At 35.5% G+C, this 15,228-nt stretch overlaps 1 protein-coding gene across 1 annotated transcript in view; it reads left to right on the forward strand.

Moving 5' to 3' along the window:
• CSMD1 (CUB and Sushi multiple domains 1) overlaps positions 1-15,228 on the forward strand; it is a 1,057,667-nt gene that overhangs the window by 825,697 nt on the left and 216,742 nt on the right. The window contains exons 20-21 of the mRNA XM_005426386.3: positions 1,258-1,473; positions 4,373-4,561. Of these exons, the coding sequence (XP_005426443.2) occupies positions 1,258-1,473; positions 4,373-4,561 (405 nt within the window). The remainder of the gene's footprint in view (positions 1-1,257; positions 1,474-4,372; positions 4,562-15,228) is intronic.

The following is a 15,228-nucleotide window of genomic DNA, read 5'->3' on the forward strand; positions in this document are numbered from 1 at the left end:
TTTATGAGTGAAACCAATACTTTCTGCCATTCCTTTGAGGAAGAAGTTTAACTTTCCAAAATAAATATCTTCAAAGGTGGGATTCCCAGTTTGTGTTTATTTTTCAAAGGAATAATTATTTTTAAAGTTGCCAGGGGCAATGTGTTTTAGTCTCAGAAAAATGGGAAAGAGAGGAAGAGGTAAAATATGGGAAAAGAATAGCGACTGGTTAAATAGCCCTAAATTTCTTTCAGTCAAAGATGTCAGGACCTTGTTGATGGCTGTTTGCTATTATTGAACATAAAGGAACAGATTGGATCTGTGTATTGGTAACCTATGATTTCAGACTTAAACCATTACAGCAAAAACATATATATCTTTGTGTTACATATACAGTAGAATAGTATCTGAATAAAAAAATTACTGAGAAGTATATGGGAAGTTTGTACTTTTTAAAATCTTCTTAAAGATTGTTTGGTTTTGGTTTTTTTTGGTTTTTTTTGTTTAGTTGTTTAGAACTCATAAAACATTTTAAATGTAAAATATATGAGTAAATGTGCTAAGAAGAATGTTGTTCCCCACAGTAAAATTTTAAATGTATCATATGTATTGTATTTGAAAATTTATTGTATTTGAATACTGAACTGTAAGTAAAAATTTAATTCATTATTGAATTGGGAGTTGGCAAATGAAAAAACAAAAAAAACAGTCATTATGTCAGGTAAATTATCAGTTCCAGAAAATAGGAATCTGTATTTATGTATGGCTGTACATAAAAATTCTGTATGCTTTGTCCTTGTATTTGGAAACTTCTCTGAAGCTTAGAATTAAAAGCCAGAATTGTGTTGGAGGAAATGCAAAAATAAAACACAAATACAAAATTTCAGCCAAGTATTAATGTATGTCTCCTAGGTAATAATGAAATCAAGGTAGATATTATACGTAAAAGAGAAACACAGGAACATGAATAGCACCTAAACAATACAAATTTGAATTTTCAGAGTTCTATATAAAAATAGCGCTGAATGCCATCAATTCTCTTATAGGAACTATTGATTTAAAGTGAGCTAAACAAGCATCCCCATTGCACATATTATTCAGTTGAGCTCATGTGCTTTCTGCAAACTTTATTTTCAAAATTTCAGGTTTTGAGTCTAACTTTTTCTCAAAATGTTTCCATGTAACATAAAAATTGTTTTCTGTGTCACCTACATACGAAGGAATAGAAAAACTTGCTATTTAATGCTTTTCTTTCCTCCCTTTTTAATTCTTTTAAAGGTGTACAGCTGGTTTTTCATACTTTTCACCTTGAGAGCTCTCATGACTATTTGCTCATCACTGAAGATGGGAGCTTCACAGAACCAGTAGCCAGATTAACTGGCTCAGTCTTACCGCCTACAATTAAAGCCGGCCTCTTTGGAAATTTTACTGCACAGCTTCGATTTATATCTGATTTTTCAATTTCTTATGAAGGTTTCAACATAACATTTTCAGGTAATGAATTCCATTCTGCTAAATATCCTGAAACTGTTCCAGATGGTATTTCACTTGCAGATAAGAGAAATAAAGAAAATTAAGGGGAAAGAATTACAAAGATAGAAGGCACTAGTTCAGAAGAAATAAACTAACTTGTTCTGAAATATAGAACTTTAAATAGCGGTGGTATGCTGACTCAGATTCACAAAGGATTCTATATTGAAGACTGATTTTGAAATGGAAAATGTGTATATAAATAAAACACTTATTAGGTATTGATATATTTCTACAAGTTATCTCTTTAAGATAAGTGAAACATTTGTTACTGCTTCTTATTTACAGTCTTCTAAAACTAGATGACATCTAATATACATTTCTCAGTAATTTTCTTTGCCTATCTCCATTACTAGCAAGCAGAATTACAGATGTAGCAGGGCATCTCACCTCCCAACAAGAGCTCATCTATTGTTTGTTAGCTGGTCAGATAAACAGGATGAGCTGTCTTGTAGTGAGTTATTTTGGCACCGTAACCAAAATGGCCAGTTCTCTGACATCTCCCAGCTGCCTATAAACATCTTACTTTTGAAGTGAGATCTGGAAGGTATGCTGGATTTCTTACTGACAGACACCTCACTGACAAACTAGAAAAGCCACACCAAACTTTCACAAATCAGAAATCCTCGGTACATGATCCTGGAAATGTGTGGAGTTCTTCCCATGAGTAGGGATGCTTATTTTACAGTTACTCCCCAGGGGTTAAATGAAGAAATCTGTGTTCATTATTGTGATTTTGGTGGTAAATTACAATACTGTTGCTAGCTTTAATTATAGGTACTTGGAAACTGTTTTATGCTAAGCTGTACTCTACTAGTAGTTCTTTAGTTTCATATTGCATAATAATTCTGATTAGGATCTTTGTGGTATTATCTCTGTCTGTTTAATAAATAATTATTTTTATAAATAGAGCTGATTTGCCATCATTAAAACTTGTGGACCAGAGTAAGTCCTTAAATTTAAGATGCTGCCAAGTTCTGACACTAAGGCAGGGTTTTTCTGAAGCTTCTTCTTGTCCCATGACACACATGAATGAATCAAGTGTTAGTTGAAATGCACATGCACATGCATATTTATGGAAGGAGTACATAAGGAACTCTCATCCAACTTTCCTACATCATTTTTCAGGAACTGAAGGCCAATAAGTTTTGTTGAGAATTGGCAATGTTTACAGATGGCCATGATATTTATGAGTAACGTATCTCATTTAGCTTGCTTATTTAAAAAAGGAAAAAAACTACCTCACTGATTAGAGCAATAGTGTTGGATTTACTCCTATTAAATACTAAAATAAATTCATTCTGGAGACTTTGGACTCACCAAAGCAGAGGTCAGCAGTTTTACAAGTTTGAAATGTAAATACAAATATTAATTATTTCACTTATAATTTTTTTATCACCAAATCAAAAGAGTAGAGCACTAGCCAAGTTGTAGAAAAAACACACAAAATATTGCGGATGCAAGGGGGAAAATTGTGCAGTAACAAAAGATATGGATCACAGAACTTTTGGAACATGACTGAAAGTTTATGTCCTATCTACAAGATACAGAGACAGCATATGGCATCATTTATATTAAATACACATTTTGAGAAATATTATGAGGTACGTTAACTTATGAAACAAATAGGTGATTCTGTTTTTGTACTTTCATGCAACCAGAATATATTTCTTCTTAGTAAAAAGTGTTTTATGAGAACACCTGTTTTGAATGTCATCAAAGATTGAAATTTGTCATGAAAATTGCCTTGTGCCTAAAGGTGTACTACAAGGTATCACCATGTCTAGTTTAGCCCCCACAGTACTGAACAGAAGTAATAAATCATATGTTTTCTAAACTTACAACATTTGCCAGCAGAAACTGATGTAGTTTATAGATTGCCTCTAATATTCAGAACTTTCCTACAAGACAGTTACTAAAGGGAAGAATTTATTTATTCCTTTTTTTTCTGTATATCAGCTGTTTAAAGATTCACTCAGAAACTTTGGTTTAGTTTCTTCCCTGACTAAATGGAGTCTCTTATTCTAAATAAGATTTCACCCTACTTTCCACTGACCTCCAAGGTTAATGTTCTAGAAAATATTTTTTTCTTATCTGTTGCCAGAAGGGTCTTTTGGATCACCTTCTGAAGAATATAAAATCAAACCTTTTCCATTAGATGTTAAGTTGTTCTCTTTCAGCATCTTTTCTGAAAGTAGTTGGTAGTGGGTATCTAAGGGAAAAAAAAATAGATGGAAAAACAGGATAAACAAAAAGTGGTACTTCCACAGCATATTCTTTGGAGATGGGGAAACGGGCTCATATATTTTCTGAGTTTGATTTACTTCCTATGTAACAGCCCTCATTTTTTTCCCCATTAGTCTATTCTGACTCCTCTGCTGAATTAATCCTGATGTGCAGTTATAAAAGCACACTTTTTGAAATGTGTTCATATGTCTTTCATTCACCTAACCTTTTGTTTGTTTTTTAATTAGATTTTCTTCATCACATAATGATTCTTTTCAACTGTAAGGTTCACTTGTAAAGCTGTTTGGAAGTTCAGATGAAAAGAAACTAGAATTATACACAAAGGAAGTAATTAAACAAAATTATAGTAAACCACTTACAGTACAAGCTGATTACAGCTCTTGAAATTAAAAAAATAGATGTAGTATGGGTAGAACACATTAAATACATAATTACTGTACATATAGGCATAATAGACTTATAGAAACAGTATTGGGTTTTAGTAGAAAACACAGCTCTAAAATACATGTTTTCCAGCTGTTCCATGCTCACACAATGCAAGCAATTTAGTAAGTTTGCTTTTTTCCATGTGGACAACTTGTCCAGATAATAACATATTATGTTTTATTGTCTGCAGAATATGATCTGGAGCCATGTGATGATCCTGGTGTTCCTGCCTTCAGTAGGCGAATTGGTTTTCATTTTGGTGTTGGAGATTCCTTGATCTTTTCCTGTTTCCCTGGATATCGCCTGGAAGGTGCTAACAAGCTCACGTGCCTGGGAGGGGGTCGGCGTGTATGGAGTGCACCTCTGCCAAGGTGTGTGGGTAGGTGGTCACATGCTTTCATTTCATTCATCAAATCGTTAATAGCACATGGCATGTGTCAGAATACTGGGCAGGGAACAAAGTGCTTGGGTTGAAACAGTTGATCCCCAAGCTGTAAAAACTGTAAAGTCAAGGTATAAGTAATGCATGTCTCTTTTATATAGAGAACAAAAAATACAGAGGAATAATTAGAATTATGCCAGCAAATAAGATCAAAATGTCATGTGAGATAAAATGTAAAAGTAATTATTAAACTTTATGTTTGGCACAGTTAAGGTATAAATTTCATGCTTTGTCTTTTGGGGTTGAGAAATGATGCTTAACGCTTTTAGGTGAAAATATGCTACTTTAAAAACCCTGCTGCTGGTTTTAAGGTTCTTTTTTTCATATTGTGTTGTTATTCTTTTAATTCTAAGCTTTTGGGATTTTTACAGTTTACAAACTGCATCACAGTGTTTTTAAACTTTATTTTTTAAAATTAGTGTGCGGTTGTTAGACATCAGTAACTATGAACTCAAATTGAGTGAACAGTTCTTTTCTTGGAAAAGCTCTGGGACTGTATATTATGAAATTTGTGCTGTTGCTGTATTTCTGAAATGGTTTAATCTCCACCATGTCAAGTGAATCTCATCAGCTGCTATTGACATAATGCTTCTGAAAAGTCAAATACTTCCATACATCTCTAAATGGATTTGCTTAAGAGGTTTCTTGTTTTTAAATAAGATTTTATTTAATGAAGGCAGAAATTCAGCTTCAGCTTCTTTGTTTTATTTATTATAAAAGATGGATCTTTATATCTGAAAAAGTCACCTACATTGTATGTGCATGTAAGATACATAGGAAAAAAAAAGTATCTCAAATTTTGTTTTAAAATTGAGTTATTTATTCCATGATAAAATTATGTTACAGATGAGACAGAAACCAAAATAATATGGAGTTTGCCATTTATTTGGAAATTCTAGATTTAAATCTTAGATTATTTTCAGCCCTGGGATATGAGCTTGGTTTGGGGGTTGTTTGGGGTTTCTTTCTTTCTAAGGGGTTTCTCTGTGTTCCACTCAAACATGTTTAGTTTATTTTAGATATCTTAACATTTTAGTCATCGGCAGAAATATTGTTATCTTGTGCTGAAGAAAAGAGACATTCTATATGATGCATGTTTTTGTAAATTTTAACTTTTAAAAAGCCTTTCCTACAGTATCTACAGTAAAAAGATATTTATACCTGATATCTTGAAAATGCTCACTTGGCTATCCTCATAAAGTAATTGACACATTGAAAAGTTACAAGGATTATCAAAGTATCAATAATTAGCTTAATGAAGTATCAGCCATTGAATTAGCTGTGAATTTATAGGAATAATGTTACCACTTACCGTGGCAGACACTCATATGTATGTTCTGCATGTATGTTCTCCCAAGCATAATTTAGTAATGCACATCTAATCTTATGTATATGTGATATGTCTGCCATTCATATTGAAATAGAATTTATTTACAGAGAGCCCAACATTTCCTTTTTGTTCTTATCTTTAATTTTTAGCAAATTTGTCTACTGGCCCTGAGACACTTATGTCACTAGATCCATCCATGAGATCCCATTTTCTAACTGATTAGTAAAACCTTTTATAAAATATGCAAAGACAAGTGGCACTTCTCTAAAATAAGATGATCTAAACAACTCTTTTAACTCAACCTATGTCTTAATTTGATCTCTTGTAGTGTAGCGAGGCAAAGATATATACAATGCAACTAAGACAAACGCAAGGAAAGAAACTTTGCTAGGCAGCTCCATGAAACAGGGGAAAGACATACTCAGTGCCCTTCATAGCTGCTTTTAGAAGTGATTTTTTTCTTAACACTTAGAGGGTTGACAGAAGTCCCTTTTCTTGTTGCCATGGCACCTAAGACATTAGGGGTGAAGATATCCTCTTACCCTTCAAAGGAGCTCACACAAAGACTTCTTTCTCAGAAGAGTGAAAAGCAATGGGTTGTCATGAAATCTGCTGTATTTGGAATCTACATTTGGAATTAAATCTAGTCTCAATTCAGTACATTACTGGGTTCAGTAGTCTCTTGATTATTACTTCCTAATTGTCATTTCTACAGTGACCAAACTCTCATACACAATTTATTTACATCGACAAGGATTTTTAAGTCCTTCTATGACATATGGTAATACAGTCTTTCATGATACTTTTAATCAGATTCAGGATGAAAGCCCTTCAAATTTAAATGTACTTAATTTATAAACTAAACATTCACATGAGCACATGCTGATTTGTATCACAAAAGTTGTATTCAGTTTCATCTGCTGTTGAAAAAACCAGCAAACCAACAGGGTTTCCAAAAGTCTTGCCCTTCTCCACCTGAGTAAATAATTTAAAATCCTTCCTCTAGGGTTATCTCAAACATGTTGTGCACTTTTCCTTATCAGAGAACTATTTGTGCCTTTCTACCCTTTAATCTTCTTTATAGAGTTATTTTCCAGGTAAAGGAAAAGCAGAGCTTGGGAGGTGTAGTTAGCCTAGCATCATGATGCTGCCATTCCTAATTTAGGACTGAGTCCTCTATGAACAACATTATCATAACTTTCAGTGTCCTTCTCTCCATGCTGTGCAGGTAGATGGTCTTCCCCTGGATTTCTTTATCAGAGTGCCTGGAAGTTGGTTGGCTCTCAGAATAAAGCAGCATGCCCTCTTCTGCAATAAGAACCCTCTTTTCCACAATAAAATACACCACTAAGTCTACCTGCAAAATCAGATTCATATTCAGAAGGAGGTAGACTAGTAAATCTTATTTCCTTGTGTCAACCATTCACTCTTTTATTTTTTCAGTTAGAATGATTTTGGTAGCTCAGCTATGCCCTTCAAGTTGTTTTGCATACTATTCCACCTGACACCAGAGTTTTGAAGAGACTAGCTAGGGTTTCCCTTCGAGTCATCACCCCATTTCTAAATGTGTCCTCCAGATGGATCTGTCCCTTGACTAGAAAGCAATTTGTACCTACAGCCACCTACTTGCTACTATTTGGGGAAAAGAGCTTTATGGTTGAAAAGTGCGCAGAAAATCTAGGCCCTTAAGGCTGACTCCCTTTACACTGTTTAAAGTACACATTTTATAATTACCCCAGGTGGTGTCAAATTTTCCCCATCTCAGAAGACTAAACTTTTTCTTTCTTTTTTTTTTTTTTCTTTAAAGGGCTGTGTTTCCTATAGAAGCAAATCCCTTCCCTGCCTAGTGAATTTTCAGTTTACATTGACATGATGTAGCTTTTCAAGAACATCCTGTCCTTCCACCTCTATATACCAAGCGTGGGAACACTGGGACTGCCAATCTCCTGACAGGGAGTTTCTCATTCTTGAATTGTTTATGAGGAGGTAGTGGGGTCATCCATAAAAAAAATCTCATTTCCTCTCAGAGCTTCTTCAAAACACTCAAATAACAATGGTAGTTTCCCTGACAATTGTCCTAGTAGCTGATAACTGCAGATGAGACACTCTACTCTTTTTACAAGAGTACTGCTTCCCATCTTTCCAGACATGGTAACTGCATTTGGGAGAACTATCACACAATTTTTACTGAACTGGTGACTCACTGCAGTACATATGCTACAGTTAGCCTTTTCTGCAGTTTCCCACAGTATAAAGGACATAAACAGTAATTTGAATGAAAAAAGTCTGTCTAAATGTATATAGCTGTTATTTGAGATATGTTGTCTCAATGTACATTTACAGTGTTCTTTTTTACCCCTCTCCTCAAAATTCACTGTAACTGAGAGGAATGTGACATTAAAGGGAACTCTGCTACTTTTCTATTTAGCACGATGCACAGAATTGAATAATGAGCATATGACTATAGATGATGTCAAGAGAAGAATATCTTTTTAGCAGTACTGACACATGGCTACCTGGAGGATAAATATTCATAATATCTTGAAAAGAAATGTCACTAGCCCATATATTTTAATTTGAGAGTATTGATGTAAATATTTGGGTTTTAACTGTTCTGAAATAACTTGTGACCTGTGAGGATGTTAACCTTATCATCTGGTATGCTACTGTAATTGGTGTGTGACAATGTGTGATGGTTTAAGTGTCCAGATCTACTTCTTGATAATTTGCTTATCATTTAAAATTACTGGGTTTGTATTGTGTGTGTAGGTGAAAAACAAGGTTCTGGAGTACAGACAAGTTTCTCCTGATTATCTTTATTCTAGTTGAGATTTGCAACCAGAAAACAGTTTTCATCCCCTTCATTTGTTTATATTTTATCCAGTGTTATTGTTTATTTTGTTGTTATTATTGCTTTAATTATGACTCCAGTGTTTTCCAGAAAATCATTCAAAAACATGTATTTTGTTAGTAATTATGGTTGTGATGGATTGCTGGCACTACTTCTACACATATAATTTATTCCCGTTATGCCATTTGCTTTCCATAATTGCAAATGTTGTATATACCTTTAAAAATATGTTTCTTTTTACTTATCTCATAACTGTGAAGACAAAATTATCTCAGCGTGGATGAATATTTTTACCATTTTTTCCTTCCAGCAACAACTCTTTTTTCCTCTACCTATAATTACACAGTTCTATTATAGTTTCATTTACATTTCACAGCTGACTACTTTTTCCTGAGGACAAACCACAGCTTTTAGTGGGCAGTCCCCCTAGAGTCCAGATCCAAGAATAAAGTTTCAAGGCAGTCACGCACCTCTGCATATCCACAAAGCTGTGTGAATGTCAGAAGCTTGGTGAATAGTGGCGTCCAGAAATGAGGTGGAACACCTTCTTATTGAAGTCTATTGAAGTCCCTGATTCTGAGGCTATTGTCCACCTGAAGGAGACAGTCAAAATCAGATTTCCGATGTTTTCATATTGTCATCACTAACCTTTTAAACAGGATCCACATTCCATATTTCCAGGAAATCTGTTACTAAATCAGATTTTCTAAATCTCATCTAACAAACCAAGACTATGCTTTTAATCATACTTTTCTTACTTTAGAGTTTCCTTTAAGTCAAACTATTCAGGAGCTTTCTAATACTCTGTCTTGGAGTTTTATTACTATTAGAAAATGAATTAAAAGATTCATAGATTAAGGGAGGCCTTCCTGAAAAACCAAACAAATCAGTAAACCAGAAGACCCTGAAAGCAAAATCAAAAAATAAGTTAAAAATGGACATCTAGTTCACAAGAGGTCATAGGAAATGGCAAAAAGCTTCCATTTGCAGGGGTAGGAGAGACTTTTCTGTCCTTAAGGAAGGGTATAAAGGAGTTGTTTCAACTTACACACAATTCTTTTCAGTGGGTGGGAGGGAGGGAGGGAGGGAGGGAGCGCTCCACTTGTTGGTTCAAAACTGCGAGTGACTTTCCAAATTACTCAAAAGTTTTGATTTCAAAGCCAGCAGAAAGTGGGGAGGGTGCTGGCTGGGTGCTCAGCGGCTCTGACTGAGAGAAATGTGTTGGCGGAGTCCTGTTGATCGCACAGGGTTGGAGGGGACACAGAAGGATCACGGAATGCAACTTTTCAGTAACTTTTCAGTGAATGAAAAGTCCACAGAGGGATGGAACCCTCCCCTGGGCGGGATGCCAAGTCGGCAGACACTTTGTAATAACCTTACAGACATAACAGGATGCTCAGGAATGAGCGTTCTGCTGTTACCACAGGCTTGTGGCTGGGTCGGGAGGCATCGTCACCTGCCAGGGTCTGTCCCTGCTGCCAGCCTGACTCTGTCCTTTGATTCTCTTGCAGATGGTGGCTCCAGAGACGTGGCTGGTGACCAGAGTGTGATCATGGCTTACAGCCCCTCTGAAGGGGCCCTTGTGTCTTCATCAGCAGGCTTAGTCCTTACTCACTTGAATGACTCTGATACTTTGAGTAGATCCTTCCCCTCGGGCAGCAAAAGCAGGAGAAGTCGCCTCTCTGGGCTCTGTCAGCTTGGAGCATCACTGCCTGGTGAGTACTCCTGTGAGACTGAGCTCCCATGGAGCTTTTGGGCACTTTCAGATCTTCCCCTTCCTCAAAGAGAAAGACATGCATACATTAATTCTTGGAGAAATAATTGAAATAGCACCTACTGTGTTTTGACAAGATCTATAAAATTAAGAGGATGCTTTCCTATTGAAACACATCTAAATCACTTGTTACATAGCTTAAACTGGCACATAGTACACAAAATTTGTTCTGTAAATAACAGCTGCTTACATGGATCCAATTTAGATTCTTCACTTCCCACATCTGCCAGCTATGGAAGTCTGCCAAAACACAGCATTCAAAGACAAGGTCATTAAATAATCTTTCTATAAAGGAAAAAAAAAATCTATATGGTAACCTGTGTCTTCTCAGACTTGGTGAGGATTAGGGTATGTGCAAAAGCAGAAATGTTTAACAAAACAAGATACCTGTGGTATGCACACTTCCAGAGATAGGTGGCCAAGAAGTAGGGGCTGAGGCAGAGGAAGGAGTTTAGACCGCAGTGTCAAATGCATGCATCTGATGTACACTGAAATTACCTCCTTAGTACTTTTCGAAATGTGATTTTATCATTTGCAGTAATCCTCTAAAAAGGTGAGGAATGAGCCTTTTAGTTTTGGAATTCCTTTATATGGTGCACTGTGAAATACTGATGAAATTCTGAATGACAGGAGACATTTCATTCTTTCCTTCCCATTTGACAAAGATACCCTGTTGACTGATTATGGGAGGCAAGGTGTAAAAACTGGTGTGGAGATCTCATTACAAAGTATGGAGCTCAGATGTAGGTGCCTTCTCTTTTCAAAGAATTGAATGTCATCAGGAGAGGATGAGCCACATTTGACTCTTCTTGGGTGGTCATTCCTTTCAAACCTGTCTCTAATCTGCAGAGAGTTAATGTCTTTCTCCCCATTAACCCTCTCTGAGAAGTCAGCTTGGCTTTCTTCCAGGGAAATCCTTTCAAAAGGCCCAGGTTACACCAGAAAACCTTTCAGCAGGTCTCACGTACCCAGGTCATACTGAGGAGAAAAAAATTATCATTATAATTTCAGAAAAAAAATGACAGTCATCATTTGACTTGCTCTTGGTAGTTGTACCCTTCAGTGACCCACGGAGAGTCAATGTCCTTCTCCTCGCAACCCTCTCTGAGGTTGACTTTCTCCCACAGAAAACCCTTCAGTAGGTCTGGGTCACACCAGAAACCCATAAATATTTTTGAACCACACTGGCCACTCCACCACATCCAAGGGATCCTGTGTGATTTTACAATTATGTAATGTTCTGGTCTGCCCGGTGGGTTTAGGGAAAGGTAGCTTGATTGACTCTGGGTGGTATGTGAAAGAAACAACAAGAATTCTCAAGACTAGAGTGAAATGACACTGAATTTCCAGAATATATCTATTTATTCTATCTATCTATCTATCTATCTATCTATCTATCTGTCTGTCTGTCTGTCTGTCTGTCTGTCTATCTATCTCTATGTGTGTGTGTGGGTGTGTGGCAGGTTTATTTTATAGCAGTTTGATTGCAATGGAAAGAAGGTATGTGGTCACTGTTTTTATAATCTTGGAAATATAAAAAACATCATTTAAGAAAATATATCAGGAGAATAAAAAAGAGAAAGAAACAATAGAAGTAGAGAGAAAAGTTATCACTGCACGAGGATCCAGCAATGAGACTATTGCAACTTAGATGTCCATGCTCAAAGTGATGATTGTGGTCTTGATCCATTGAGGATGGGGAAAGCCCCCACAACATCAAGTTCAGAGGGTCTTTGATGATTTATTACATTTATGACATTTTCTAATGTTTCTCAGCATAGTGTAGCCAGTTATGCCTTATCAGAAGGGATGAATACCTCCAGGCCTATGTGTGAATGTCTAGATAACTCCCCTGGGAATTAAGTTTTACATCTGAGCCAGTTGCCTTTTGGCAACAAAGGTTGGTTTGCAGTGGTCATCATATGGTGATGGGTCCTCAACCCCTCTGCACCAGGGCTGCTCTTATGCAGATCAGAGGTTTCACCACCACACATCCAAAATGCCTCCTCCTCCCCTTCCTTTGGAGGGGTGGAAACCTGGCCTCAGCAAAGCACCCTGCTGCTTTTGCAAATGAATGATTGTTTCAGTTATTAACCCTTAACATTCCAGTCTCTCATAAGAGGGAAGAAACATTTGAATTTGTTCTTTAACTCTCCTTTATGTGATTATCTCAATAATTATATTATTTGATTTGCAATTCTGTCTGCTTGTCTACACTTTCTCTACTCACTATCTCTTTAAGAAACTGTGTAATTTTACCTATATATGACACATGAAAATACTATTTGTGCACTACACACTACACAGCGTACACTATATTCAGCTCAAATAAGCCTTTAATAGTAAGGATTGAACAGAGTTCAAATACAACATATAAAAGAGTAGTTATAGTATAAAATAATTATATTATAAAATCTCAGTTTTGAGTGCTGGGTCTATTTTGTTTGGTTTGATTTTTAACCTGTGTTATTTCCTGTCCCCGAGGAGTCATTTCAACTCAAGCTGTAAAAAACTTAATTCCTAAATCAATTCCTAAATCAAGTTGTAAAAAACTTAAAAGGTAAAGCTGAATAGAAAGCACCCCTATATGTTTTCATTTTGAATTTAAGTAGTGTTGCTCCTTTATTAAATTTTATATGGCACTTGACTTTTAATAGTATTTGAGTAAAATCTTCACTGAGGTATTGCTCACTGGTATTCACATTAATATCACATTAATTTATCATATTCAGTTGTTATATTAAATAGTACTTGAATAATTGGTAGGGTGCTACAATAAAATGCTGACACCATTTAATAAGCTGTTTCTTTTTAATAGTTTAGTTAGTATTCATTGCAAAGTCATCAATTGTAATTAATATACTCTGTCATGTTGTAGCATTGAGTTAATTTCCAGTGAGATTGAAACAAGTGGAAACCCTGTTAGTGTGAATAGCACTGGAAATTTCTGTGAGACCCCTGAGATCTGACATTCATTGTTTTCTTTAAAGTCTCTGTAGCATAAAATTTGGATTTGAGTTCACCTTTGAGAAGTCAAGCTAAGTCTGAAAATTGCTGTTCATTTTTATCTAGAGTTTAGGCAGAGAGAGCTCTCATTTAAGAGCTGCTCATGAACAAGAAACCTTATATAACATCAGTATCTGAGTCTGAATCTTCAGACAGAAATAAGGATGTGCATGCATTCAGGATCCACTGTATTTCAGAATTCTTTATTTAAATACTATGTTATGTCTATAGGCTGTTTTCTGTTTTATACTATGTATTTCATAGTTATTTGATGTTTTTGATAATTTCTGTTTTTTTCTCTTAAGACACTGAATTTTTTTTTAAAATACAATCAAAAGGTTGCATTATTTAATCCCTTCTTTCAGTTTTTGACTGAATATTGAGAATTTGCTTGAGTTAGTCTTGGAGTCTTACTGTTTGAATCTTTTAAAAATTATAAAATAAAATCTTTAAAATACATTTGCCATATAATAATTACAGGTTTGAGTTGTCTCTATCTGAAAACTGAAACTTTAGTATTCAGGAATCACTACAGATTTCAGTTGGAGTGACTTTTATGAGACCTTAATTACCTTTATCTGAGGGCTGGTATGAAATAATAGTCACCTAAAGTTAGAAGGAATAAAGATTGCCTCAAGTAACCCTTTTGCCTTCTTTCTATGGTTTAAGGTTAAGTCTGCTATGTGTTGTTTCCTGCCAAGACAAATAATCTAGGGATGTTATGTCCAAAGATTATTATCAGATGATACTAGAAAGAGTAGACAAATATTTTTGTATTTAATTTAAATACAAAAAAATGCCCATACCTTGGTTTATGCCAATAATCCCCTGAGGCCAATTAACATCAGAGGGTTTGTTTTGAGAATGTGAGTAGTGCCTTTTTTCAGCGGCATATGGATTGAGAACTAATTAAGCAAACGACAGAAAAGGATTTGCTTCTGTTTAGGCCTTCCTTTCCTGCTTCATTGTTTTGTGCATTTGAATGGTACAAAAAATACAGAATAAGAGGTTTGCTTTCAGCAAAGAATTTCAGTAGGGTTTTCCCTGAGCCATTCTAACCTCACCACCATCATACAGGAGTTGCTTAAAGAACACTAGGAGAGCTGACATGACCATGCTTTAGTAGTGCAGTCCACAGCTGATGACCTAACATTACTTGAAATCTATCTCAGAGAAGCAAAGAGAAGAGAGAGAAAAAGCAGGGAATGCCACTCCTCAGGCACCAACTTGTAAGAGCAAGGAAAGAATCCTCAGACAAAAAACTCTCTCCAATAAAGGTAGTGGTGGAAATAATAATAGTAATGAGGAAAAACCCCAATATCTTTTTGCTTTCTCCCTAGTACAGTTACATTTTTCATGCAGACCTTCTCAAGATTCTCACTGGTAGCTTATGATACTGTTTACACCAAATAGATCACATGTGTGTGCTGCAGACTAAATAGTATTTAACATGATATATTTGTGCATATATTTTATTGTATAATATTTATTGTGCATTAAAATAACTATTAACTGCTCATTGTCTACTAGGTTCTATTCAAGTATGAAGTTACAGGATAAACACTACCAGATCTGGAATGATGTGATCTTTGGGTAGAGTTACAGGCTAAAATTACAAGGCTAAAAAATGAGAAGTGGGATGA

The sequence above is a fragment of the Geospiza fortis genome, unplaced genomic scaffold (genome assembly GCF_000277835.1).
Source record: "Geospiza fortis unplaced genomic scaffold, GeoFor_1.0 scaffold56, whole genome shotgun sequence".
Classification (NCBI taxonomy): Eukaryota; Metazoa; Chordata; class Aves; order Passeriformes; family Thraupidae; genus Geospiza; species Geospiza fortis.